This window comes from Vicugna pacos, chromosome 34 (assembly GCF_048564905.1).
Source record: "Vicugna pacos chromosome 34, VicPac4, whole genome shotgun sequence".
Lineage (NCBI taxonomy): Eukaryota > Metazoa > Chordata > Mammalia > Artiodactyla > Camelidae > Vicugna > Vicugna pacos.
Window position 1 is genome coordinate 16542191 of NC_133020.1, and position 27372 is coordinate 16569562.

At 40.9% G+C, this 27372-nt stretch overlaps 2 protein-coding genes and 1 long non-coding RNA gene across 9 annotated transcripts in view; 2 read left to right on the plus strand and 1 right to left on the minus strand.

Moving 5' to 3' along the window:
- Positions 1-5804, minus strand: part of KLRG1 (killer cell lectin like receptor G1) — a 116372-nt gene extending 110568 nt beyond the window's left edge. For all 7 annotated transcript variants that reach the window (XM_072954400.1, XM_015251284.3, XM_072954402.1 and 4 more), the window contains exons 1-3: positions 5723-5804; positions 2982-3083; positions 1001-1173 (exon numbers count right to left, since the gene is read on the minus strand). In XM_072954400.1, the coding sequence (XP_072810501.1) occupies positions 1001-1173; positions 2982-3083; positions 5723-5804 (357 nt within the window). The remainder of the gene's footprint in view (positions 1-1000; positions 1174-2981; positions 3084-5722) is intronic.
- Positions 1112-16159, plus strand: LOC140691275 (uncharacterized). Its single transcript, XR_012066853.1, has 4 exons — positions 1112-1239; positions 3329-3417; positions 15172-15326; positions 15792-16159. It is a non-coding gene; the product is annotated as an uncharacterized lncRNA (long non-coding RNA).
- A 1460-nt stretch (positions 16160-17619) lies between these two features.
- Positions 17620-26420, plus strand: M6PR (mannose-6-phosphate receptor, cation dependent). The gene is made up of 7 exons (XM_006218379.3): positions 17620-18078; positions 22058-22237; positions 23005-23171; positions 24256-24365; positions 24657-24787; positions 25303-25429; positions 25897-26420. Exons 2-7 carry the CDS (start codon positions 22059-22061, stop codon positions 26017-26019), a joined length of 837 nt encoding a protein of 278 aa, XP_006218441.1. The 5' UTR covers positions 17620-18078; position 22058; the 3' UTR covers positions 26020-26420.
- The last annotated feature ends 952 nt before the right edge of the window (positions 26421-27372 follow it).

Below are 27372 nucleotides of genomic sequence, written 5' to 3' on the forward strand. Positions count from 1 at the left end.
CTTCTATTAAAATAGGAAGTTATATAACTTACAAACTGTATGTTCTCCCCACCTGCTTTAGAGTAATTAATTACCTCTCAGAATTTCCCCAAGGGATGTTTAATAAAGTTGAATTCTTAATAAACTCTTCTGTGATTCTACCCCAAAAAGAAGACATAAAGTAATTTCAAAGCATAAAAATCAGCATGAAACCAGCACTAAAAGTTTAACTAGGAGTTCTTGTTTTCTTTGTAAATGTTATTTAAGTTGACAAGTTAGAATCTGATTGATTTTTGTTACCTCTGGATATTAACTCCTTATGTTACCTTGAGATGTTCTAGGGTTAGTAACAACCTGTCCCCCAGGAGACGGTGGGGAGGACAGGAAGGATCTGACAGGCCTGGAGGAAGTGGAGCCCACCAGCTCAGCAATGCAGGGAATTTAAAATCACACACATACAGATTCCGCCCTTCTTTCTCAGCTTTCTAGAACTGCTTCTTCCTCGTGCCCTCCCCACCACCCCAATTGTCTCCTAGCCTGGAACTTACTGGATTCCAGTGAATGAAGGGAAATGATTGTAAAGAAGGCATTTGCCAGGCCCCATGCCCCACAACCCACTTCCTCTCCCTCTTGAGTTCCACCAGCTCTCGTGTAGGAATCTGCTGCCTCTTTATGACCCATATGTTTCTGGATCTAATGCTCTCTTTTAATTAGACCTGTATTTCTGATCAAATTCCTCTCCGTAATACTCGCCATCCTTCTGCCTCCAACACACACATACACACACACACGTGCCAAGGGAAGCATCTAGGTTTCTACACTGGAGGGTCTCTGGGTGAGGCAGGGAAAGGGGAAGGAGAGGGGAGAAGGCTGGGGTAGAGGAGCAGAAAAGAAGGAAAAGACAGAGAAAAGGAGAGAAAAAGGAAAGAATATTCCTTCGATCCCTCAAAAGAGGATATGTGATACATGTGAAGAGCATTCACCAACAAAATAGCCTACATTTGCCAAATGCTGCGTTTACCATTTGCTGCTGGTTGTCTGTGAGCATAAGGAGATGTGCATCTTTGGCTAAGCAGAATTCCAGACTAGAATTCCAGTCCTTCTTCTCCACGGAGAAGTAGTAACAGTGGTCACCATACCTCACCCAGAGATCTGGGCAGCTAGGGCAGCTGGCACAAGTGGAGAATTTGAAACCTAGAAAAGGAAGAGGACCTGGTTCACATCTTTATGGACCACTCAGTCTTGGAAGTGAAATGGGAGGTAAGATGTCTCCCCTGCCCCACCATCTTTCAGATTAAGGTTTAGAGAAATGTACAACAATGCATGGCCTCAAAATAAATGCCTCACAGTGTGCAACTCTGTCACTACTGCTGTACACTCCTCTGAGCAAGGGTGTGAAGGAGCAGGGAAGGAAATGGGTACCATCCGGCCGAGGGCCGTGAGGAGAGTCTTTCTTGTGCTAGAGATGTTTCTGCACATGTGATATATACACAGCAGATAAAATAAATATACAAAGATATGTATAAAAATAAAGATAAAATGAATGTATCAGTGTACCATTTATATGGCTCAGCGCATACACTGTGTAACTGTATAATGCACACTGCTTAAATCAGGTGGACATTTTTAGAATGTCCAACCTCAATCTGACACCCCATGATAGTGTAAAACAAAAGGACAGAAACTAGAAAGAGCAAATTTAACTAGAATAAAAGGTTGTTTGGTTTTTTTTTAATCACAAATGTGAAAAAAATTCACTGGAAATTGGATAAAAGACTTACACTTCAACAAAAAGAATTTATTTTAGATATTAAAAAATAAGGTTTTCTGACAGAGAAAGGTGTCAGACACTAATGTGAAACGTGGTACAGGTTTCCTAACTGAGCTCTGTTAAATACAAAACATTCTCATTCCTTTAAAATGGTTGGATCATAGTTCTGTGAAAATGAAAGGGAACGTCATTTCAAGGTAATTTCAACCAAGATTCCATAATGCTGGTGATTTTCTACTTCCATGAAACACATTTGTACAAATTAACCATAAGCCCAATTCCACAATAGACAAGCATGAGCTATTACATCCAGTGAGCACGTGTGTAGATTTGTAATTGCAGAGTAGATTGTGCATCTATTCCAGATTAGGGAGTTTAAAAGTGGGAAAAGCAGTCCTTAATGTTAAAGACTAGACAACTTTTCTGAATAGGCCTGGCATGAGACCAATATAGGGTTCTGGAGATCGAGCTACAACATTAGTACCTTATAGAGCTGTGGCTTTTCCATACAGCTGTGATGTCACCCAGGCTGAATCAGAAAGTCCCAGCTTCCCTGGGAGTGTCCTTCTGTCAAAGGCAGGACCTGGGTCTGAGGTAGAGGTTCCAGGGCTGAACCCTTAGAATCTGAATGAACAAAGTCTGTCTACCGTGTTACTAACAATCATCCCCAGACAACAAAACCTAAGTTACGACTCTAGACTGTGAAACAATAACTGATGGCCCTCTGGATCATCCTATTTAAGGACCCAGAAGAACTGCATCTAGAAAAGTTCATTTCAGAAAATGGGAAAGCTCTCTAAATGGAAAAAAATTAGAATATGTCTAATTAAATTATGATATATGTATTATGTGAAAAGTCAAACACACTATTATAGTAATAATTTGATTTTCATGACAAATATTATAGTAGGCAGGGAAATGTTTATGACATAATCTCAAATTAAAAACCAATATGCAACATTATTAGCATACTATGATTAAAACTATACCCAGCCATACTGAAAAAAAAGAGGGGGAAGTGAGGGAGATTTTACAGGACTTGACTGAAATTCTATTAAAAGAATAAATGGTTACACAAATGCATGCTCTCAAAGACTAGGAGACTATACTCAGGAAATGTTGTTGTGTACTAGTGAAGATTTATCTTTTTGGAGATATTCTTCATTTTCCTAATTTTCTGTCAAGCTATATCGCTTTTATAACACAAATTTTGGTTGAAGTTACCACTTACCCTGGCACATAATCCCCTGGAAGAGCAGCAGACTCACTAGAATGACACTCAGAAGCCCCAGAGCTACCGCCACATAGCGAGAGAGAGGGGATCTGGAAGAAGCTGCAAGAACAGAATCCAAAGCAAAATCTCAAGTCAGAATAAAAATTGCAGAAAAGAAGGTCAGGGAAGGATATCTGGGATCTTGAAGCAATGTGGCCTGATGGCAACTGAGATCCAGGCCCTCAAGTTTCCTTTCCTGGGTCTGTCAGGGACGTTCTCTGAAGTCTAGGGTAGCCACCGTTATCTTCAACAAGGAACATACTTTATTTAACAAATTAAAGATACTTTTTCCTTGGTAATTGCAGCTTGCATAGTCTCATGCTCTAGTGCTGAGAATATAAATTGGAACAACTTCTTTGGAGAGCAGTTCGGCAGTGCCACCAATACTGCAAAGGTAATTTACCCTTTGACCCAGAAATTTCTCTTTGAGAAATTTTTCCTACAGACATTCACACATATGCAGCTTTTACAAAAGAATAAAGACAGGCTTTTTTTTTTCACAGATATGGGGTGATGTGCAAGGTACAGAGTTAAGGGAAATAGTTAAGAAAACAGTTTTCTGTGAAACAGTGTATGCTAATACGCATCTCTGGAAATAGACACACGCATCCGATAACACTGTTTTGCCTCAGGGGAGGGGAAATAGGTCACTGGGGACAGACGTAGGGGAAGACTTTTTACTTTATTTTCTTCTGTACCTTTTGAATTTTGAACCATAAGATGCATTGCTTTGGAAACTCATTACTGGAAGAGTAATGAGTTTGGGTTGAAAACGTGTTTAAGGATGAGATGCTCCTTTATACTAACTATGCTGCATATAGCCTGTATCTAAGAATGCTATTTTTTTAATCTGGAAAATAGAAGTGTTTCTTACCTAAATTTTTATTTTAAAATTAGAGCAGTCTCATAGTCTGATAGTATAGAACTCAGGTGAGAAGACTAAACATCTATAAAGTAAGATATTTAACTTCTAGTTTTGATTTCTTTATTTGGTAACCTTTAATTTGGATATTGGGAAAATAAGTCTACCTATTCAGGACTCACTTCCATACTTAAATTTTAGGTAAATTATTCTGTAGATGTGTGTGTAACTGTGAAGCTTTTTTAACTTATTGAAAGAAAGAAATTCATTGTAGAAATATCTTAAAATGAGAGTTCTGCATGAGGAACATTTGGACTGCCAAATCCAATAACACTAGATTTCTAGTGACATAAAAAAATACATTTACACTATAGAAGAATATTGAATGAAATAAATGTTGATTTTAGATGTTACACTAAATGCAAAAAAGGTATCAACACATAACTGTATTTGTGTAACCACAATTCAAAAAATTAAATGAAATTTAATCTTTTGCAATGTATTTTTAAAACATGCATATTAAAAGCTTCTTAATGGAGTACATATAGTAGAGTCAGCATAGAAAAGCAAAAATACATCAAAATACTAACAGTGATAATCACCTTGTACAATTATTAGTGATTTTTACTTTTTATGTCTGTCCTCATAGTTTCTCTAATTCCTATGATGGGCATGTAATACTTTTGTAAAGAGACTTTTAATAGCATTTTAATGTTCCTAAACTATTTTCCCCTCTCAAACAGAGCACCCTAGAAAGATGACCTAGAAATGAACATACCAGCGATAAATAAGAACATGCAATGTGCACTGTATATAAATAAAAACCACTGTCTGGAAATCAAAATAATTATACTCAAGTTCCAACTCATCACCAGTTGTGTGATCTCACACTTATACTTTAAAATGTACATTATTTTTGAGTTAACAGTTCTGTTCCTTACAAATTAGCACTGATATAATCCAAAAAAAGGATATATACAAACAAAAATGTCAAATTCTGCATAATTTATAGTAATAGAAATAAATCAAAATTTCTAAGTATAATGGAATGATTTAGCAAATTGTAGCAATGCTTTCAAAGGATAATACTAAAAACTGTAACAATAAGACTACGGAGCAAAAAGAAAGCTTATGGAGTTACGCTAAAGAAGATACTTCATGGGAGTTTACTGGCTAAGATATAAAATCAAATACCAATTTTGGCACTTACACTGTTATCTGCCTATCTCAGAAAGTGTTTTTCAGGGCACAGTGTAAAAGTGATTTGTTTCATCTTCAAATTCCCATAGTCACAGGGTCTACTTAAGTGTTCGTAATACCTTCTTCCTACCATTCTAGTGCGAACTGTAGGGGAGGAGAAAAAACCCAGATACATAGATCAGTTTCTTTTCTGACAACATCTTATTGTCACCCATTTGCAAAATTATTGGTGTCCTCCTTATTTTCACAGGCAGAAAAAGAGAAATACTTAGAATGGAAACAGCTGGTCCAAGGTTGCTCCAAACATCACTAAAGAGATAAAGCTCTCCCAATAAAAGTCTTGCTGCAGTTCAGAAGCAATAAAGAGCAACAGAACTGCCCCAGCTTGCGTTTCATAGTTGAGATCATAAAAGCGAATGGTTAGAAAAGAATTTACCTGAAACCTAAGATCAGATTGCCAACCATACAACCAATTTTCATATGCCAACTCTAGACTTCAAACTGAACCAAAAGCATTTCCTCAAATTATCCTCTGCATGTTTGCATCCTCTACTCTAAACAAATTTTCCAATCCATTCATCCCTTAGCCTATGGTCAGTCACTATGGACAGTTCTCATACTAACTTGGCTAACTCACCTGTTTGCTGTGGTCTGCAGTCATTCTGGGCTTGGGGTGCAGTAGAAAGTGCCAATATGGAATAAGTAACACTGTCAGTCATTTTTACCTAGTATCTTTCACATTCAGTTGAGAGGGTAAAATTACAGATGTGAGAAGAGACAGACGTCAGTGAGGAAACAGCCCAATCTCTAAACTGCTAGCAGGAAACTTGAAGGTTTGTTTTTAAAAAAAAAAAAAAAAAAAAAGGTCCAGCATGACAAAAACAGAAGTAATTTTTCAGGAAATCATTCAAATTCTAGAGATGCCTGTAGAAATTAATGTTCTAAACTTTGACTTTTTCATGTTTTGTTTATTTTATTTACTTATTTACTTGGCATCACCATACTCTCTAGATGCTTGTTAAGTACACTTTAAGCTGGTTCCCCATCGTTGCACTTAAATTTAGCAATTTCAATTATGGAAACTGAAATAAAAATAAGAATGAGTTCCTAGCTGTGAATTTATCTCAAGATCTTGTATTTGCTTCGTTTCCTTTCAAGAAAACAGGTGCATTGCCAAGTGAGGCTGATTTCCTTGTTTCTTGGAGCTTTGGGGTAGTGACATGTGATAGAGAAATGGATGTGGGTTGCAAGTGCCCGGAATCAGGGGAGACGTGGACTACTGCCCAGATACATGTTTTGTGAATACTCTGCACTCCTAGGTTTCCAAAACATTCTCCCAATTGTGCTCTAATCCTTACCCTCCACAGAGTAAGAAATTCCATTAAAATTTCTCTCCTTGTTCTCTTATTTTTATATGCAAAGACAACTAGAAAGAGGAACAAATTAAATAAATACATACTAAGGTGTTAGAAATTTACTTCTAATAGGTGAAGTGTTAATAAAAAGTTAAAGGAAGGAGACTAGAAAGGGAATTGAAATTCCAAGAATAGGTAAGGTCACCAAGATAAAATGTACAAAGACAGAAGAGGAGAAAGAGAAGAGAAACAGGGAGAGCATATTAATGAAAAACTAAGAATAGCTCTATTTCCAGCCATGACAGAGTGATACTGGACTTGACCTGCAGCCAAAACACGATGTGTATATATATATACAGTATATATATATATATATATATATATATATATACACACACACACACACACACACATACATGAGGCAACTGTTTTCAGGCCTGGAACAGGCAGCACCGTGATGCTGGAGAGAACATAAGACACAAAGGTAAGCACTGTGACCACCCCGGACCACTTTCTGGCCCAAAGCAGGAAAGTGAATCCTAAACAGAGCAGGAGTCTCATGAAGCTGAGGAGGCACAGATCCAAACTCTGAGCTGCTGACATGCCTGGAATGTGCAGATCAGGGTGACTGACCCGAGAGAGCTGCACAGAGAGAGGTGTCTGGAAGATGCCGTGGGAGCGCGGCCTGGGGCCCTGGCTAAGAGCTGGGTCCACGGACAGGCCTGCGGTCCCTGCTGAGGGGGCCTGCCGCGCCGCCAACAGCTGGAAAGCGAGACCAGCAGTGGTTCAGTGCTGGCCGCTGCAAACAAAGAGCCAAAACCCAGACTGACAGAACCAAAAAAGATCCTTATGAGAACACACACTGATGCCCTTAAAAGGAAGACAACACAAACGACGTGTGGTCTATACGCGCGTCGGGGTGGGGGAAATTTCCCCCCATGCCCCTCTAAAGTTCTTGTGGCTGGACTAATAATAAAATCGACACAAGACAGATTAACAGAAGAAAAAGAAACAAATGTTAATTCATGCACATGGAGGCCTCATAGAAATGGGACCTAAGAAGCGGCCAGAGCAGGCAGCTTTTATACTTTCCAAAGAAACAATAACTTTGTGAGGAACTAACGGGACAAAGAAACTCGGGTTTTCGCTGTCCCATCAGTGAAGAATCTAAACAGAGTTTGGGGCTAGGGTAGTAAATTAAAGACATAACAAGTTTGTTTATACGAGCTTCTGGGCCCCAAATTCCCTGTCTTTGGCGGTAAGGGCAGACTTCTACCTCCAGACGCGGGGAGTGCACCTTTCACGTGAGACTCGTTTCCTGCTTCAGGGAGACAGAAAGGAAGATCACATTGCGTTGGCCATTTCTTAAGTAACTTTCAATTAAAATAATCTCTATGCCATTGAGGCATATTTGGGGACAGCCTCCCCTGGGCCCCAACACATACAATGAAATATTATTCAGCTTTGAAAAGGAAGGAGATCCTCTCATGTCCTACAACACAGATAAACCTGGAAGACATTATGCTAAATGAAATAAACCAATCACAAAAAGACAAATACTCCAATGATTCCACTTACATGACACACCTAAAGTGGTCAAACGCATAGAAACAGAAAGTAGACTGCTGGCTGCCAGGAGCTGGAGAGAGGGAGAAATGGGGAGTTGTCTGATGATTAAAGAGTTTCAGTTTTGTAAGATGAAAAACTCGTGGAGCTCTGCTGTACAGCAATGTGAATATGCTTGTATTAGTCTGCTCAAGTTGCCATGGCAAAATGCCACGGCCCGGGTGGCTTAAACAAGAGAAATTTATTTTCTCAGTTCTGGACACTGGAACTCCAAGATTAACGTGCCTGCATAGTTGGTGTCTGGTGGGAACCCCACCTCGGGTTGTAGCAGCCACCTTCTCACTACGGTCCCACGCGGCCTTTCTTCAGTGCATGCCTGCCAAAGAGAGCCAGCCAGCTCCCTGGGGCCTCTTCTGAGAAGGACGCTAATCTGATCAGATCAGGACCCCACCAGTATGACCTCATTTAACCCTAATTACTTCCTTAGAGGCCCTTCTCAAAATACAGCCACACTGGAGATTAGGCCTTCAATACATGAATTTGGGGGTGGAAGGAACACAAAAATCCAGTCCATAACGATACTTAACACTACTGCACTACACTCGAAAATGGTTAAGATGGTAAAAAGAAAAAAGAAAGGAAGGAAAGAGAAAGAAAGAGAGAACGAGAAAGAGAGAAAAAGAAAAAGAAAGAAAGGAAGGAAGGAAGAGAGAAAGGAGGAAAGAGAGAAAGAGAGAGAAAGCAAGCAAGCAAAGCAAGGCAACATAGGAACCAGAGCTCCCTGAGGAAATGACTAGTTCGGGGGCCAGAGAAGAAAACACACACAATGGGCCTGGAGCATCTCTCAGTCTTTTACTGTTAGAAAACAAGGGAGTACTCAAAAAAAAAAAAAAACAAAAAAGATGAGGGCCTGTCAGAGGGACTCAGGAATCAACCTGGAAAAGCTTCCAATGGCCGAAATGAATCAATTAGAGCAACAAAATAAACTGGATTATATTGTAAGTATTGGATGTATTATATTATAACCTAGGAATTTTTTAAAAACCTATAAATCCATACTGAAATATTTTTATTTATTCTTGAACAAATAAGAATTGTATGCATGTATGAAAGTTTTGATATAAGTATGCATTGTGAAATGATTACCGCAATCAAACTAACATATCCATCACCTCCAGTAGTTACCATTTGTGTGTGTGTGTGTGTGTGTGGTGGTAAACACTTGAAATCTACTCTCTTAGAAGATTTCAAGTACACATTCAATACATTAACTATAGTCATCACGCTGTATATTAGGTCTCCACTATAGTCATCACGCTGTGTATTAGGTCTCCAGAACTTACACCTATTCATCTTATAACTGAAATTTTATACCGTTTGATCAGTTATCTCTCCTTTGCCTCCACCCATCAGTCCCTGGTAACCCTTCTATTCTTTGTTACTACTACGAGTTCAACTTTTTTTAGATTCCAAATAGTGAGATCATGTGAAATTCATCTTTCTGCGGGTGGTTTCACTTAATGTCCTCTGGGTTATTGTAAATGGCAGGATTCCCTTCTTTCTTAAGGCTGAATAATCTCCCATTTTATATATGTGTGTATGTGTGTGTGTGTGTGTAAACATATATATATAAATCTCACATTTTCTTTATCCATTCATCTATCAACGGACACAAAGGTTGTTTCCATATCACAGTCATTAAGAATAATGCTGCAATGAACACAGCAAGCAGGTATCTGTTTGAAGTACTGAATTTATTTCGTTTGGCTATGTACCCAGAAGTGAGATTGCTGGATCATATGGTGGTTCTATCTTTAATTTTTTTTAGGGGTTTTCATACTGTTTTCCATAGTGACTGTACCAATTTACATTTCCATTCATTTGGGTGTTTCCTTTGCTCTGCAGAAATTATTTAATTTGATGTAGCTCCAACTTGTTTATTCTTGCCTTGTTGCCTGTGCCTTTGGTGTACATTCCAAAAACTCATTGCTCATTGATTGCTCAATCACTGACTACTGTCAAGGAGTTTCTCCCCTACGTTTTCCACTGGGAGTTTAATGGTTTCAGGTCTTACTTAATTTTAAATCTTTAATCCATTTTGAGTTGTTTTTGTGCACGGTGTAAGAAAAGGGTCCAATTTCATTCTTTTGCATGTATGTTTATATTTTCCAACATCATTTAGAGACTATCCTTTCCTCACTGTATATTCTCAATGACTTTAGAAATCAGCTGACTATACATATTTGAGGGATGGCATGATGCAGACAAAATGAAACTGGTCTTCCTTCCCTTTTTGGTGGTGATTTTCAAGTTTTTGGCTCCACTGTGTTACTAAGTGGATTCCCAAGATCTCCCAGAGCTATTTTCATTAATAGATAACAGTCTAATTTTTGTTCTTTGTGTGGAGGACAGAGGCTGGAGTCTCCAACTCTGCCATTATGCTGCAGTCACTCCTCTGAATCCATACTGATTCAAATAAATTACTGAATAAAGAAATAAAGGGAGGAGATGTTATAAATTTTCCTTACAGAAAATGGATAGGGGAAAAACAGTAATTTTACAGTGGAGAAACCACTGTAAAAAAATACAAACTCAAATCATGAACAGGGTTAGCTGTGTGAACCACCAGTGGCAAGTCTTGTTGATATCATGCATTCCCAACGTGAGGCAATGAGAAAGGCACCTGGCCACTATGGTATATTTCATCAAAAGCCACATCTTCAGTCTAAATATGAAAAATAATCAGATAGCTTCGATTTGAGAGATATTCTACTAAATATCTGAGCAGTACTCTTCAAATTCATCAAGGTCGTAGAAAGTAAGAAAATACTGAGAAACAATCACAGGCCAGAGAAGACCAAGAAAATGTGAAAACTAAATGCTACGCTGGATTAGATCCTGGGACAGGGAAAAAAAAATTAGTGGAAAACTGGTGAAATTCAAAGAAAACCTGGAGTTAGTTAATAATAATGTAGCAGTCTTTATTTCTTGGCTTTGACAAATGTACCATGGTTACTTAAGATGCTGACATTAGGGGGAAAGGGTTAAGGTTATAAAGGAATGCTCTGTGCTATCTTTGAAATTTGCTGAGAATAAATCTTAAATGTTACTACTACCAAAAGGTAATTATGTGAGGTGATGCAGATGTGCTAACTAATTTTACTGTGGTCATCGTTTCACAATACATACATGTATCAAATCATCACATTGCACACCTACTCAATTCAGCTTTATAGTACAAAAGCAGCCACAGACAAACGTAAACAAATTAGTGTGTCTGTGTCCCAATAAAACTTGATTCACAAAAGGGGTGGCAAGTGAACTAATGTCAACTGGTCAAGTGAGTTGATGGTGGTTTCCCAGTCTCCTGTATGACTGCAGATTTTCTGACCATGTTAATTATGAGAGGGGGATACTGAAATCTCCAACAATAATTGTGGATTTCTCTTTTTCTCTCAGGTTCTGCAGGTGGGTTTATACCTATTGCCTTGCTATTTATTTTCTGTGTGTTTAATTTATTCTTTGTTAATTTTTTCCCTATTCTCCTGATCATTTTTTTTAACCTGAATGTCTTTTATGATTCCATTTTACTTCTTTTATTGGCTTATCAGTTATACCTTTCTCTTTCCTTGTTTCCTCTTTTTCTTTTTCCTCCATTCCTTCTTTCCTCTCTTTTTTTTTCTTTCTTTCTTCTCTTTTTTTTTTTTTTGATTGCTCTAAGGTCACTATTATATCTTTAATCACATTCTTCCTTCAAATAATATTATAACACTTCATGAATGTCAAATGAACCTTACAATAGTATACTTCCTCTCCCTCTCCCTGGCCATTGTCAACATTTTACTTCTATCTATGTTATAAATTCCACAATAGATTGTTAATATTTTTCTTTCAATCATTAATCTTTTAAAGGTATCTTTTTTAAAATTAGAACTTTTTTGTATTTATGCACATATTTGTCATTTCTAAAGTTCTTCAGTCTCTTGTATAAAACTAAATTTTTACATGGTATAATTTTCCTTCTGATAGAAGAACTTCCTTTAATATATCTTTCAGTGGTCTGTTTGTAAGGAATTTCTCAGCTTTTGTTCATCTGAAAAAAAAATGTTAGTTTGCCTTCATTTTTTAAAGGTATTTTTTGTACATATGCAATTCTAGGTTGACAGGGTTCTCCACCCCTACAAAAGCACTTGAAAGGTATCTAATTTTGTCCGACTTGCATAGTTTCTGACGTGAAGTACGCCGCTGTGTATTTTTTCCTCACTACTTTTAAGATGTTCTCTTTATCACTGCTTTTCAGCAGCTTGATAATAATATGTCTTCAAGTTTTTTTCTGCCTGATGTTCATTGAGCATATTTGATTTGTAAATTTATAGCTTCCATAAAATTTTGAAAAATTCTGGCCAATATATTTTCTGCCCTCTTTCTCAAACTTTAATTATAAATATATTAGAATATTTGATATTATACCATAGGTAACTGAAGCTGTGTTTTTTGTTTGCTTGTTTGTTTGTTTGTTTTGTTGGGAAGGGGGTCTTTTTTCCCCCTTGTGTTTATTTTGGATATTTTCTAATATGTCTCAAGCTAGCTAACCTTTCCTTCTGCATCTTCTAATATGCTATTAATTCCATTCAGTATATTTTCATTGCATCACTTCAGATACTGTATTTTTGACTTGTAGAAGCAAATTTGGGTTATTTAAAAAATATCTGGGCCTTTTCTCTTTATCATGTTCAATTTTCCTTGGTCTACTGAACATATGAAGTGTATTTATAATCGCCCTTTTAACATCCTTTCTGCAAGTTCTCTCATCTTTGTCATTTCTGGGTCAGTTCCTAATGACTGATTTTTCTCCAGGTTATGGGTTATATCTGCCTCCTCTGCATGCCTGGTCACCTTTTGCTGGATGCCAGACATTGTGAATTTCACGCTGTTGGTGCCAGATTGTGTTGTGTGTTTTAAAAAGTGCTGGCTTTTGTTATTGGACACAGTTAAGTTACTTGGTACCCTTTGAGGCTTACTTTTTGTCAAGAATTAATAAGCAGAGGAAACTGGGGGGCTCATCTTATTTTCCTTCTCTCAGGAATTACTGTCCTGTGCTGCCTGTTATCCAGTCTCTGAAAACCATCATTTCATACGTTTCCCAGTTTGCTAGTTGTTTAAGATGAGAGAATAAGTCCAGTCCCAGTTACACCATCGTGACCAGAACAAGTCTGAAAAAAGGAGCAACTGCCAAAATAAGACAGCAAGATTACAAGATATAAGTTCAAAATACATGATCAATTGTATTTCTATATACTACTAGCAAATGTTTTGAAAATAAAACTTTCAAAATAATTTCACTTACTAAAGCATCAAAAAATATAAGTACTTGGGAATAAATGTAACAAATGACATGTAAAACCTCTACACTGAAAACTATGAAGTATTTCTAAAAGAAACTAGGTAAGACCTAAATAGTTGTATCCTACTCGTGGACTGTAAAATTCAACGTTGTTAAAATGTCAATTTTCCCCAAACATACCTACAGATTTACATTAATCCCAATTACAATTCCAGCAAGTTTTTTTTAAATAAAAATTGACAGGTTGAGTCTATATACTTATACATATGGAAATGCAAAGGACCTAGAATAGCCAAAACAGTCTTGAAAAGACAAGGAAGATATATACTACCTTACTTCAAGACTTATAAAACTAAAGGAATCAAGACAGTTTATTGTTAGCATAATAATTAACAAAGAGATCAATGGAACAGAACTAAGACCAGAAATAGAACCACATCTATACGGTCACTGATTTTCAACAAAGCTCCAAAGCAATTTAAGGGAGAAAGAAAAGTCAACAAATGTTACTGGGAGACCACATGAGAAAAAAAAAACTGACCTCTATCCTACCTCAACCAAACACAAAAATTAATTCAAAATTGATTCCAGACATAAACATAAAAGCTAAAAGTATAAAGCTTCTTAGAAGAAAACATAGTTACAACCTAAATACCCATCAAAAGAAAAACAGATCAACAAGTTATGAAATATTCACACAGTATAATGCTATCCTGTACCCCCCCCAAAAAACCCTGCTACTGATAATATGCAACAACAGAACCTCACAGACATCATACCATTATATTGAGTGAAGGAAACCAAACAGTGTATGATTCAATTTCATATGAAATCCTAGAATAAGCAAAATGAATATATGGTGAACATTTCAGAACAGTAGTTGCCTCTACGGTGAGAGAAATGACTGGAAAGCGGCATGAGGGAATGCTCTTGTGTGATGAAAATCTGCTAAATCTTGATTAGCAGGTGGTTACAGTTATGATGCATTTGTCAAGATTCACTGAATAGTATACTTAAGAGTTCTGCATTTCATGATTTACACATTTTACCTCAACAACAAAAAATAAAACTTTAAACAAACATTGACCTCTAATTAGCAGGCTTGCTTTAGACCATGGTTCAGTTTACCAGTTATAAAAACTACTTGTGTTTTCTCTTGTGTGAACAAACATATAAACATATTAAACCATAACGGTTGTCCACTCTTGGTAAGATATATAGATTTCCTAACTGTCTGCTCAGAGGGACTAAAGCAATGACATACGATAGCAATAAATACAACCTGTAATCAGATCTTGGTTTCTCAATACCCTCTCCACTAAAAGGAACCAGTCCCCCTTGGAGAAACGACTGCTTCTAGGGTAAGAAAAGTACAAGAGCCACATGGAACACCTATGTGCTCAAAAGTAAGGAACTGCCCCAAAAATGACGAGGACACGTCGAAAGGACAAAGAAGCCACCAAGAAGAGGTTCCCACTGACAGTTCAACAGTGACCCAGCTCCTCCAGTAATTTTTCTGTCACCTCATCAGTGGGCTGCATGTTCCTGTGGCAGGAACCACACCCTATCTTCAAAGGTCTTAACCTCTCCCCTGTGGTTGGAAAGGTAGCACTTCCTCTAAGTTTCTAAGTTGCTTCCTTGCTAACTCACCTTCAGCCCTCGAAGCAGCAGCTGCATTTTGTAGTTGCTACTTCTACGTAACTTCTGTGTAACTTAGAGTCCTCTCTTAACCCCTTTTAGTAATTGATTATTTTTTACTAAAAGGTAATTCTTCATACTGAATTTTTCCTTAAAGTCACACATGTGGTATCTGTCTTCCAGTTGGGTCCCGACAGATACAAGGACACATCACTCCTCTCTTCATCCCATCAAGAAATGAATCCCTAAATATAACCAAGAGGAGACGTCGGACAAACCCAAAATGAGAGGCAATCTACAAAACAAGTGACCAGTACTTTTCAAAATTTCAAGATCAGGTAAGATAAAGAAAAATGACAACTAATTGCAACATGTGACTCTGACTTGGCTTCTGTGATTAGGAATAGGAAGTAATTATAAAGTTTACTGAGACCACTGATGAAAATTTGAATATGGACTATAGATTAGATAATGTTGTACCAATGTTAGAGTTGTTAATTTTGATAATTATACTGTGGTAATGTAAGAATGCCCTTATTCTTAGGAAATACACACCAATGTACTTAGTGGTAATGGGAAATTTAACCTTTAGATAACTCAAAATTAACATGTGTGTTAGGGTGTGGGGAGAGAGAGAGACCAATAAAGCAAATGGGGCAACACTTCTAAACAAGAAAATTTACCCTCTGTGTGTGGGAGGAGGGTGTGGATGTGGGCAGTGTGGGGAGCATCCTTGTTAAGGGTGAGGCTACAGAGGGGCAGAGCAGAAGGCAAAAAATAACTCTTGATTTCAACTTTTGCAGCTGGCGACAACCTTGAGATCATTGACACAGATACCTGCCAGAAGGGGCACTGAAGCCTGAGAGGCTGGGAGTGACCCAGCTCATTCGCAACTGGATGGAAGGGAAGCTCTCCCTCGCTCCCATTCTCACAAAAGACAAGTTATTCAGCCTACTCAACTGCATTTCTGGACCCTTCCCCACCTCCAACACGCACACTTCTCTCCCTCTCCCTCTCTCTCCAGCCCAGCACTACTATAAGCATAAGCAATGACCAGGAAGAAAATTACTGAAACGTGTAAACTTGAATTCACCAAAAAATGAACATCAATTCTAGAATGAAAGCTCATTGTGAAAGGGATTTTTGTCTTTTTTCCCTGATGTATCCCCAAAACCTGTAACAGTAAATATTTGCTCAGTAAATATTTGTTGAATGAATTGTAAAAGCAAGTCAACAGAAATGTCTTAAATGCTTAACACTAATGGCAATCCACACAGCTAAATATTATGCAAACATTCAAAAATTTATTTGTAAACTGAGTGATACGGAGAAATATTTTATATTAAGTTTTTTAAAGGAAAGGAATAACATATTCCTGACGGAAATACAAAAACTCTTGGTGGGTTTATGGATTTTTGTTTTGTAGTTCTCCGTGTTTTCTGATTACAAATTACTTCCATTATTGTAAAGAAACCTATCTTTCACTTTTCTTATTTTTTTCTTGAGGACACATCCAAACCCAACCCAGACATACCACCTAGCCTGAACTGAGTGTACCAATGAATAAACAAACGCAGCATCCTACACAGTCAGTATAACGAAGTGCTCGGGCGCACGGACTCAGGAAACTATACACCTACAAATCTTATTTATCCCTAAATCATGGAGCCTGAATACTGACTCCGTAACCTAATAGCTGTGGGGCCCTGAGCAACTCACTTAGCCTCTATCGGTTTTAATTTATTCATCTGTAAAATGGAGATAAAATACTTCCTCATTAAGATTAACATGAAGATTCAGTGAATTAATACTCGTTTAAAACACTCAGTGCCGAGCACCATAGGGCTATGCAAGTGTCGGCTTCTATTATGATTCGATTCAAAATAAACACTGTCCGAACTCTGGTGAGCAGGGTGACGGATCAAAATCCAGTCCCCAGAGGCGAAGACAGTGCGAGGCACCCACAAAAGCAAGGGAGGAACCAAAACAGAATGAAATCAGCCTCTAGCCAGGTAGGTAGGTACAAGCAACACGCGGGCATTCGGAGGCAGGAAGGGTTCCACCTCGGGAGAGAGAACCCTCTAGAAGTCACAGGGGCAGCAGCCTCTGAACGGAGTTGTAAGAATGAGTGGGGACTTCGACACGTGGCCAAGACGCCAGAAGTGAGGGACACCGCAAAGGATTTTGGCAAAGGCGCAAAGTCTAAAACTGAATGGCTCGGGTCAACGGAACGGGCTGCAGAGTGTTTATCACACAAAATGCCACGAGAACGGAGGGATAATAGTAACCACCGTTACACCTCAAGGAACTAAACCGCAGTCCGGGCTAAAAGAACAAAGGTGTGGTTAAGAAAGCCAAAATGACCATGACCCCATCGCTCCCCACCATCTTCCAGGCGCCTACGCTGGAGGCCCGGCGACTCGCGCCCGGTAGACGGCGAACCAGCATCCCCCTCAGGCGGCAAGCGTTCCGCGGCAGCAGCAGGACGAAGCGACCCCGCGCGAGAACTACAGCTCCCGCCGCGCCCTGGGGGGCGGGCCCCGCCCCGCAGTGCCGCTTCCGCCTCCGCCCTCACGCGCCCCCGCCGTCCGGCCTACCCGGGAGCGGGCCCGGCACGTGACCGCGCGTGACCTCTCGTGACCCCACGTGACGGGGGCGCGAGCCGAGGGGCCCGGGGCCGTGGCGCTGGGATCCCCGTTAGTAGCAAAGCGATCCGACAAAGTGGAACTCAACTTCAAAATCTCCGTGGGGATTGGAGTTGGTGCCCGGAGGGCGGATCCCGACGCCCACGTCCCTGGCCAATCAGCGCCTGGGATTCTCTGAGAGACGGAGAAGGGGAGAGGGGCGAGCGGCTCTGTGGTCACATGTCGCGGGGTCTGGTGGGAGGGACGGTCGCCCAGCGGCGCCCGGCGCTTCCTGTTTCCGGTTCCCGGAGTGGAGCTCAACGAGGCGCCTGGCGGGGACCCTGGCTCTGCCACGAGCTCTGGGACCGGGGTCTGCGGCCGGCCCCTCGCAGGCCCTGTCTCCCAGCTGCGGGCAGTTATTCAGTCGGGGATTCTGAGCTTTGGCTGCTCCCTTTGCCCGCGACACGTGAGTATGAGGGGCGTGGAGGAGGAGGGGGCTGGAGAACAATCACCCCTCGTGTCTGTGACAGGGGTCGGCATCGCTAAGTACCCCTTGGCCCGAGTTCTAGCCCAAAATCCAGCAGAGGAGCCCGAGGGCAGAAAGGCGGAGGCGTGAGGTGGGGAGTCACAGAGTCCCGGAGGGAGCGAGGAAGAAAGGCCCTCCGAGACCAGAGAGGGAATTCACGTGTTTGGAAGTCAGGAAAAGCAAGGTCCCTAAACCTGGAGTCCGGTCGAGGTGTTCCTGGATACCTGTGGAAGGGATTTTGGCCTGCATCGTGGAGGGAGGTTAAAAGTAGCATCGTGTGTAGAGGATATGGCCCTAAGCAGTTGGGAAGTCAGGAGTCTAGGCGGAACGAGAATGTCTGGAACGCTGGAGGAAATGTGAGGAAGATGAGTGTATGAGATGAAGAGTAGCTAACCGAGAGATTTGTGTTCCTCTTTGCAGGAGCTTCTGCCCTTGGGGCCGTAGGCTTCTGCCTTGAGGCTTTAACAGCACTGCGCGGTTCAGCTAGCTAAGGCTGCTCTTCTGAAAGTGTAGTCTGCTGGAGACGGGAGATAGGGCCGCCTCATCAGAAATGAGTCGGAGAGAAAAAAGTAGAAATACCATTGAAAAACGGAAAATGCTCATGGCTGGTTAAAGGGTGGGGGAAGTAAGTGATACAGAGGCCCAGTGATCTCGAGTGCTTCCCAGTTCCTGGCTTAGTCGTTGGTCATCCCATTGAAGGAGAATTTTTAGCATTAACCAAATAGATCTATCATTGTAGAACAAGAAAATTGAAAGGGACTTTTCAAAATCTTCTAAGTCCTGCCGCTTGTCTCCAAAGTATCTAGGACAGACTCTTGCGCCTTGAGAATCTTAATTGTAGCACATTACAAAGGGACTACCCAGCCCTTGGATTTAATGCTCTTTGTAATACGTTTTTGCACTCTTGTATTTATGAGAAGTTTTCCAGTAAATATCTTTATGCTGTGAATCATTCAAGTTGCCCCCCTAACTTCAACATGTTTAATACTTGTATAACTTAAGGTAAGTTAACTTAACCTCTGTGAAAATCGGTTTCCTCATCTGTAAAGTGGGAGAAATTATATCTACTTTTCTAGGTTGTGAAGGTTAATGCACATAATCTAGATAAGGCACAGAGAGCGCATACCACCTAATCAAAGAGAAGCAGCTCAACCATAGCCAAACCTTAACCAGGAAAGACAGGAACAAATTTTTTCTCGTCCTAACTTTTCGAACCAATAAGAACAAGTAGTTCAACTTAATTAATGCTGACTGCAAGGTGTTTCATCCTTTCCCCAGTTTTGTGAGATTCTTTGCTTTAATTTGGGAAAAGAAATCATCAACTGTTAGCAGATAAGGAACTAACTTTGAAGCCAAAGAACACAGCCTTCTGTGTGAGCATCCCTCTGGAAAACCGATCCTGGAAAAAAAAATCTTGAAAGGCTGGAATGTTGAAATTTCAAATTGGATCCTGACAGAATGTAAGGAAAATGGCATGCTAAATCAGTCTAATAAAAGGAGTCTCTTATTTCATTTTTGAAACTCAGCTGGTCAAGTTGTGTGTTGAGCAATGAATTAATTAAAGGAAAAGTAGGAGTTTGAGGTCTGGGTTCTTTATTCCGCCTTCTAGTCAGTGAACTGTGTGAAGAGTCACTTCTCCTTCGTGCTTTGTCAAAAAAAAAAAAAAGCAGGTCTTTGACTGCTTACTCTAATCCCCAAAAAATTAATGTGAAAGAAGATGTACATATAGTGGCTAAGGGTAGACCGTGAGCTGGGAGCTAAGACTATCTGCTTCACACCGCTAGCTGTGTGTTTTCTTAACTGTAAAATAAGAAAAATAATTGTATTTACTGCATAGGGTTGTTGTTTAAGGCTTAATCAGTTAACGAATGTTAAGTGCATCAAACAGTCCCTGGCAAAAAGCAAGCACTCTGCTTTTTCCTGCTTATGCTTTGAATGTGTTTATGGGGGCTTCAGACTTTGTGGCTGGCCGTAATTATTCTAGGAAAACATCTTAGTAAACTACGCTGAGTTAATGTTTGGAGTACACCAAGTCAGAGAGACGACTTCCCAAGCACAGTAGAATGTGGTAAACAGAAAGTCAAATGTAACTTCATTTAGGAGAGTGGAGAAAATGTATTCAGGTACTTATTAGTACCCATTAAATTCTGCCTATTTCAGTTTTATATTCTAAAAGTGCAATGGAGTCATTTGAAACAGTATGAAAACGAATTAGAGGACTCTGAAAGAGAATTTGAACCAAAGTCAAGACTTGTAGTATGGAAGCATTTTACCATAAATGAGAGAAGTTTGGGAGAATTGAATCTTTGTATCAGGAAAATTGGTAATACTGTTATGAAATTAACAAGTAGCAGTGGCCTGGATCATAGACACCAGAGTGAATTCTTTTGCAAGGGTAAATCAGTAGCCTGGGTGTAAAGATGAGATTAGAGAAAAGAAAATGAGTTTGGGAAACAACCACACGTTTCCACTCCTAGAGCAGTACCAGTGGCAGGTGAGTTGATTTGCTAATTTTGTAAGGTGGCTTGATGATTCCCAAGAATGGTCAGCAATTTGGAATTGTAGGAAGACAGCTGTACTTACTGGAAATCTAGAAACTCTTGAGATTCATGACTTGTGGAGCCTGAGGTGAGTTTTGGAATATCTTCAAACCACTCATTTTGACCTAGTGAATTCTGTTCCTGTTGTTTAAATGATTGAATGATTTTTCAGAGATGAGACACTAGAGCAGATCGATGCTGAGATCCTGGCACTGTGGCTGTGTTTATCTCTGCTCATCATTCTTATGGTGAATATGAACGCAGACTGTTGGATGCTCCTGAATATTAAAATGAGGGATTAGAGCCCAGAGTATGCGAGTCTCTTTCTTTATTTTACATCTTTTTTTAGTAACTTCCAACCAGCCCTTAGCAAGTGTTCATTTTAATTTGAGTATTATCTTAGGGAGAGTCACTGGCTTTAGCAGTATTTAGGAACTAGTATTAAACTTTAAATAATGAGACATCTCAATCCAACTTTTCACCAGACGGTAAAGAGGCAAGGATGTCTCCACCAGGCTGTCATAATTAGTTCTTTTTTGTTCTTTCCTTTCTCTCTTCTCACCTTTGTAGTTTGTGCTGAAAGACTTACCTATGAGTTAGGCTGAAAGTGATAAATATATGAATTTCCTAACATGGGTGCTCTTGACTCAGATGTTATGAGGTACTATTTGTTGCATATGCCAGAGAATCTGACTGTTTCTGCAGATTCAAAATACTGTTCATTAGTGGCACCTTCGTATTCTCTAGGCCATTGACTGGTTCTTCTGACAGTTTCTAGGACAAAAAATTTGTCTTTTTCCCAAGTCGAAATATTCTTTTTTTTTTTTTCTTTCATGGGGGTACGGAGATTGAACCCAGGATCTTGCACATACTAAGCATGTGCTCTACCACTGAGCTATACCCGCACCCCCAGAGATACTCCTGTTGTATGCACACCTTGCAGAAATCATCGACAATCTGTAGACAATAACTCTTCACCAAGGCCGATGCTGTCCTCTTTGTTGAATGCACGTTGTGGCCCTGTCCTGAAAGGACACCAGGAGGACAGGAGGTGAGCAGTGGTGTCAGACAAGGGAGTCAGCTGGGGAGAAGCTTTTAAAATAACTTTTAAGAAGAAAAAGAGGAACCCAGAGACTTAAGAAGTCAGTTTTGAATATTAAAGGATGGCAAAAAGAACATGGGTGACAGCTAAAATCTTGAACTAGAGATGAGAAAATAAAGCCCAACTTCATGATAACGAAGAAACCTGACTAGTGTAATGTAGGTGATGGATGGAGGATAAAAAGTTTTTTTAAATGCCATTCATTAATCGCATATTCATATGCTTTCTCTCTTTCCCTTCTCTTCTCATCTCCCCACTCCCTGCCTTCCCCCAAAAGGATGCGCCCCTTCTGCTGCTCCTGGAGGACCGGACCACTCCTGCTCCTGCTGCTGGTCGGGGCGGTGAGGGACTCCTGGCAGACGGAAGAAAAAACATGCGACCTGGTGGGAGAAAAGGGTAAAGAGTCAGAGAACGAACTGGCTCTGCTGAAGAGGCTGAAGCCGCTGTATAACAAAAGGTAAATGAGAAGAACCTTAAAGGCTTGAAAATGACTTTATTAAAGAATCTTTTCCTCCTCTCACTGATTTTATTTTAGTATTTCTACCAGATATGTAGGGGGTACATGTATCATAACCTTCCCTGAGAGATGGTTCTAACCTAAACTTCAGCAGCATTGGTCTTCCTGGGCCGTGCCATCTTGCTCTCCTTTAGGATGCAGAGCAGATGCTCGGCCCGGTGCTCAGTAGCCATGTGCAGGCATCTTTTGCAAAAGAGTAGCCGTTTCCAAAACTGGGTCCAATGGACCAGCTTATAGGAAATTAAAAAGCAGCATTTGATACATCTATGCAGTAGGACCTTAGAAGTACCAGATGGACATACGGAGGCCTATATGTGTCATCATAAGTGTCAGGAATCCTGGGTATGTGAATCTGGAGATCATCTTTAAGGAACTAAGGAGTGTCTCATGAACATAGACCCTTACTCACTGGGAAGTAGTAGCTAACACTTCAGCATAGTCTAGAGGAGTTATTCTGGAAATATCTAGAATACTCGCCATCTTGGGTGCTGTATTTTAATCAGTCAGCAGCAGTTAGGGTGTGGTCAGGGTCTGTCAGGTCGTGGGGACCTCATGGTGCAGCAGGTGTGATTCACCATTACATCTACTGTGACATCAGGTAAATAAATTGAAGGCACCTTTTTTTGGTGGTGGTGGTTAAAAGGAGGCTGCTCTTAAGGCTGACAGCCAGTAACTGTCCTCTTCTGTCTCCTCACTTCTCCTTGCAGCTTTGAGAGCACCGTGGGCCAGGGCTCAGACACGTACGTCTACATGTTCAGGGTGTGCCGAGAAGCTGGCAACCACAGCTCCGGGGCAGGCCTGGTGCAGATCAGCAAGAGCAGCGGGAAGGAGACAGTCGTAGGGAGACTCAACGAGACTCACATCTTCAATGGAAGTAAGACTCTCCCTGTTGATTAGTTATGGATCCCAGGTCAGTCCCTCTGACAGTCCTGTCTCAGCCCTGCCCGGTCCCTGCAGTGCATCATACGGGGTGTGTGTGGTTCAGCATACCTGAGATACCTGCAAACCAGAGGGTACCTTGTTCCACAGTCCTGCAGCCAAGGCTCAGGACATTTATGTGTTTGTTTTAAAGTGAGATCAAGCTTTTTTAAAAACCAGTCAGTCTACAAAAATCTCCCCCCCAACTTGAGTTTGGGTGATATTTCTCAAAAGTCATAAATCTTACTGCTAGAAGGGACTATGTGAGCAACTGTGGTCTGTTTTCCTTCCTTAAGCAGACGAGTAAGTGATTTAGTGCAGATTGCTGCTCCTGTAAATAACATAATTTTAAAAATGTCAAAAAAAAGAAAACCCAAAAAAAAAATGGCAAGAGTTTGAGGCTAGAGATCAGAAGACTGGAATTTTGACCCAGCTCATATTTATTTGTCCTGTGACTTTGAAATATCATTTCACCGTTTTTACTTTGTTTTTTCATATGCAAAATTAGAAGCAAAATCCTTACCCTATTCACTCACGTTATTACTGAATCAAATGATATTTTGTAAAAGAAATTTGAACACAGAAAATACTAAAGAAGGAGAGAATCCCCTTCCCCGAGTCTTAAAAATCATCCACTTTGAATTTATGTGTGGTTAATTTAAAATCTTAGACGTTCGCTTGCCACCCAGTAATGGTATGTGACCTCATCTTTTGATGTCAGCAGGTGTTCAGAAAATGCAAATCATGATTAGGGGATAGATCATAATTGTATTTGCACTATTGGTTGCCTACCTTTAACATGGAAAATTATGATTGTTCTTGTATGAATATCTGATTCTCAGTTCTCTTAACGAGGGAATACAAAGCTGTTGTAAGGAAGCACGTTTTAGCCGGTATTTCTGGTGCATGGAGCTCATGCTGATAAGGGTTATTTTAATTAAAGCCAATTTCATTGAACTCAGGTCCACTCTACCGCAGTGCCCAGGTCTGCCTCTGCTTGTCCCCCGCCCCAAAGCTCCATTTTCCTTGTCCCTCCTCAGGTAATTGGATCATGCTGATCTATAAAGGGGGTGATGAATATGACAATCACTGTGGCAAGGAGCAGCGCCGGGCAGTGGTGATGATCTCCTGCAATCGACGCACCCTGGCGGTGAGGCACCCTGGGGCGTAGGAGCCTAGAGGGGCCATGAAGGGACTGACCTTTCAGTGGGAGAGACTGTCTGGAGGGAACAGGATCATTGGGATGGATCAGAGAAAACTGGAGGTTCAGTTTTTCCCTGAGTCATAGACACCCGTCTTCCATCATTCATGGGAAATAGGTTTTTGAAGCAGGAGAAAGCAGATGTTTTGGGGGTCTTGGGGGGGGTTGTTCTTTTTTCAGACAGGCCTCAAAAAAAACACTTTACAACATAAACGTTGTGTTCTGTCCTCTCACCATCAGGACAATTTTAACCCTGTGTCTGAGGAGCGAGGCAAAGTCCAAGACTGTTTCTACCTCTTTGAGATGGATAGCAGCCTGGCCTGCTCCCCGGAGGTCTCCCACCTCAGCGTGGGCTCCATCTTACTTGTCACGTGAGTCCTTTTCCTGTATCAGTCCAAGCCTTTTTTTTTAACTCAACAATTATTTGGAGGTATATGTGTACAAAACATAACTGGAGGGGGAAGAACTTTGGGAAAATCCTCTTTAAACTCTGCGCACATTTTGAAAAGTGAGACTGTTTTGTCCCCAGTAAGTATTTGCGTTTGCAGGTGGGTTTTTTCCCTTCTTGGGGGCCGGACAGTTTTTCGTACTATCCCATTAGATTGTTAGAACTTTTGAAGAAATGGAGTTGTGTATCTACTAGTGACTATTCTCAGCCCTAAGCCAGAGTGACAATTTTATTTTTTTCTGAGCCTTTTGTGTTTCTCAGACTGACAGTACTAGTTGCTTTTCTAAGGAAGCTACCAGTCCCTTTTCATTAACATGACTACCTTTTTTTTCCCTCTCTCATTTTTATGGAACACGGCTAACAATGAATGTAGAGATTTTCTTTACTGGGTTTCACTATTTCTTGGTTTTGAAGTATAGATGTCTTTCTCCCTAACAGGTTTGCATCACTGGTCGCTGTTTATATCATTGGGGGGTTCCTGTACCAGCGACTGGTGGTGGGAGCCAAAGGAATGGAGCAGTTTCCTCACTTAGCCTTCTGGCAGGATCTTGGCAACCTGGTAGCAGTAAGTACCAGGGCAGCTGGCTAAGTCGTGGCCTGCATGCAGGGTTGAAGGACCAGCCATCCTGGTTTGCCCAGACTGAGAGGTTTCCTGAGACACAGGACTTTGGGCGCTAAAACCACAAAAGTCACAGCAAACCGAGACAGTTGCCCTAGTGCAGAGTAGTAAGTAGTGTCGCACCTTAGTGTCTGGCCCTGCTGAGACCTGGCCAGAGGAGCCATGCTGTTTCAGGTTGGGAAGCCCACTACAGCCATCAGGGGCCTGGATGGGGAGAGGGGGCGGCCTGATTAGAATTTTACAACTGTCTCCTCGTGCAGTTTAGGCTAATCCTCGGGCTTTGGAGTTTTCTCTTCATTATCCCCAGAAAAAAACTAATTCTTGCCACATTCTTAGACCATTAATATCCTTTGTCTTACCCTAAAGTTGCTTATTCCAAATGATCACTTCCTTCCTTTCCTTTTTCCCTTCAGGACGGCTGTGACTTTGTGTGCCGATCTAAACCTCGGAATGTGCCTGCTGCGTACCGCGGTGTGGGGGATGACCAGCTGGGGGAGGAGTCAGAAGAAAGGGATGACCATTTATTACCGATGTGATTGCACTTTAAATGTCCAGCTTCTTCAGCCCCCAAACCAAAGCATACTCAGCCAGATTTCTAAAGCAGCCTCCACTCCGGTCCCTCATCTCCCCCTTAATACTGCTCTTGCTTTCCGGTTTGCTTTTGGTTTGCACCCACTTCTCAGTGGTAGAAACACCTTGCCTTTGCTTCCTGTTTTGCTTTCCCTCTTGGGGTGCAATTGTAGGACAGAGACGGTGTCACAGGCCGACGGCAGGAGAGGCTGTTGCACCCTCTCTCGCTATCAGAAGGTACAGCAGGAGAGTTACGGGAACAAAAGGGTGTGGCAGGCTCCTTGACCCTTTCTTTTTTAAACACATCTTCACAAGTTTTTGAGACACTGGATTTCTTTTTAAAAAGAAAAAAGGCAAAGAAACATTATTTATACAGTTTGATTGCTTTCATGCTGTTGCTCTGCACCCTACAGTAGTCTCCATGAGAATCTGGATGTAATTTCTTGCTGCTTGAAACTATTTTGCAGTGATTACTTGGTTGCATTCCAAGTACTGCCATTTGGTCTGAGCCTGGAGATGTCATAGACTTAATTCTCCCACCTCTCGGACTGTGATGGGGAAGATGTGAAATTTCCCAGTTAGAGGACTACAAGGTACCACACTTCATTTGCTGGCGTTGGAGTGACTTTACAGCTGGAACTGGGCCCTGGATTGTAGTCTTAGGTTATTGGTCCACTTGTAGCCAAAATACCTGATCCAGAAGTCCAGTCCGGTGGAAAGGGAAACTGAAATTGACCTCCTATGCCACCAGGGTTCCAGAAAAGGGAAGCCTGTTTATGTTGTAGTGGGATCTCCCTGATGGCTTTCTTTTCCCACTTGTAGTAAAAGCTGGCAAAGCTTTTGTGACTCCTCAGATACTTCCCTCTACCAAAAGTTCTAAATATGTTGCACTTTCCCTTCGCAGGCATGTCATTTTGACTTTCCCCCCCCAGTCTCCTGGAAAGGGAATGGAAGCAGAAGTGGGGCACCGAGGGCTCTGCCACCTTCTGCTCCGGGTGTGGATGCTGCCGCACCTGCCCCCTTCTGGCTCAGGGAAGTGTCTTCTTGCCCACATCCTTTCAGTAGGGAGAGGTTCTTATCCTCTGATGCCTCCACCTTGCTGTTAAGTAAGGCCATGTGCCCAGAAACCTGGCCTGATCTTTCTGTGATAGTGACCTTGGGCCACTGGAGAGTAACGTGGCTCCACTGGGCACGAGAGGCTGGGCTCAACAGGCAGGGGCCTTTCTAGCCTTTAGAGAAGAAAATGAAGTTATTTCCTCTTTAGACTTTTAAATCCTATTGGAATGATTTTTTTTCTTTCTAAACAGGGAAATAATGTT

Excerpts from the sequence above, each read along its gene's own strand:
- M6PR (XM_006218379.3), top strand. The coding sequence starts at position 22,059 with ATGCGCCCCTTCTGCTGCTCCTGGAGGACCGGACCACTCCTGCTCCTG. Across the intron at positions 23,172-24,255 it reads GACTCACATCTTCAATGGAA|GTAATTGGATCATGCTGATC; the intron begins GTAAGACTCTCC and ends GTCCCTCCTCAG. Across the intron at positions 24,366-24,656 it reads GCAATCGACGCACCCTGGCG|GACAATTTTAACCCTGTGTC; the intron begins GTGAGGCACCCT and ends TCTCACCATCAG.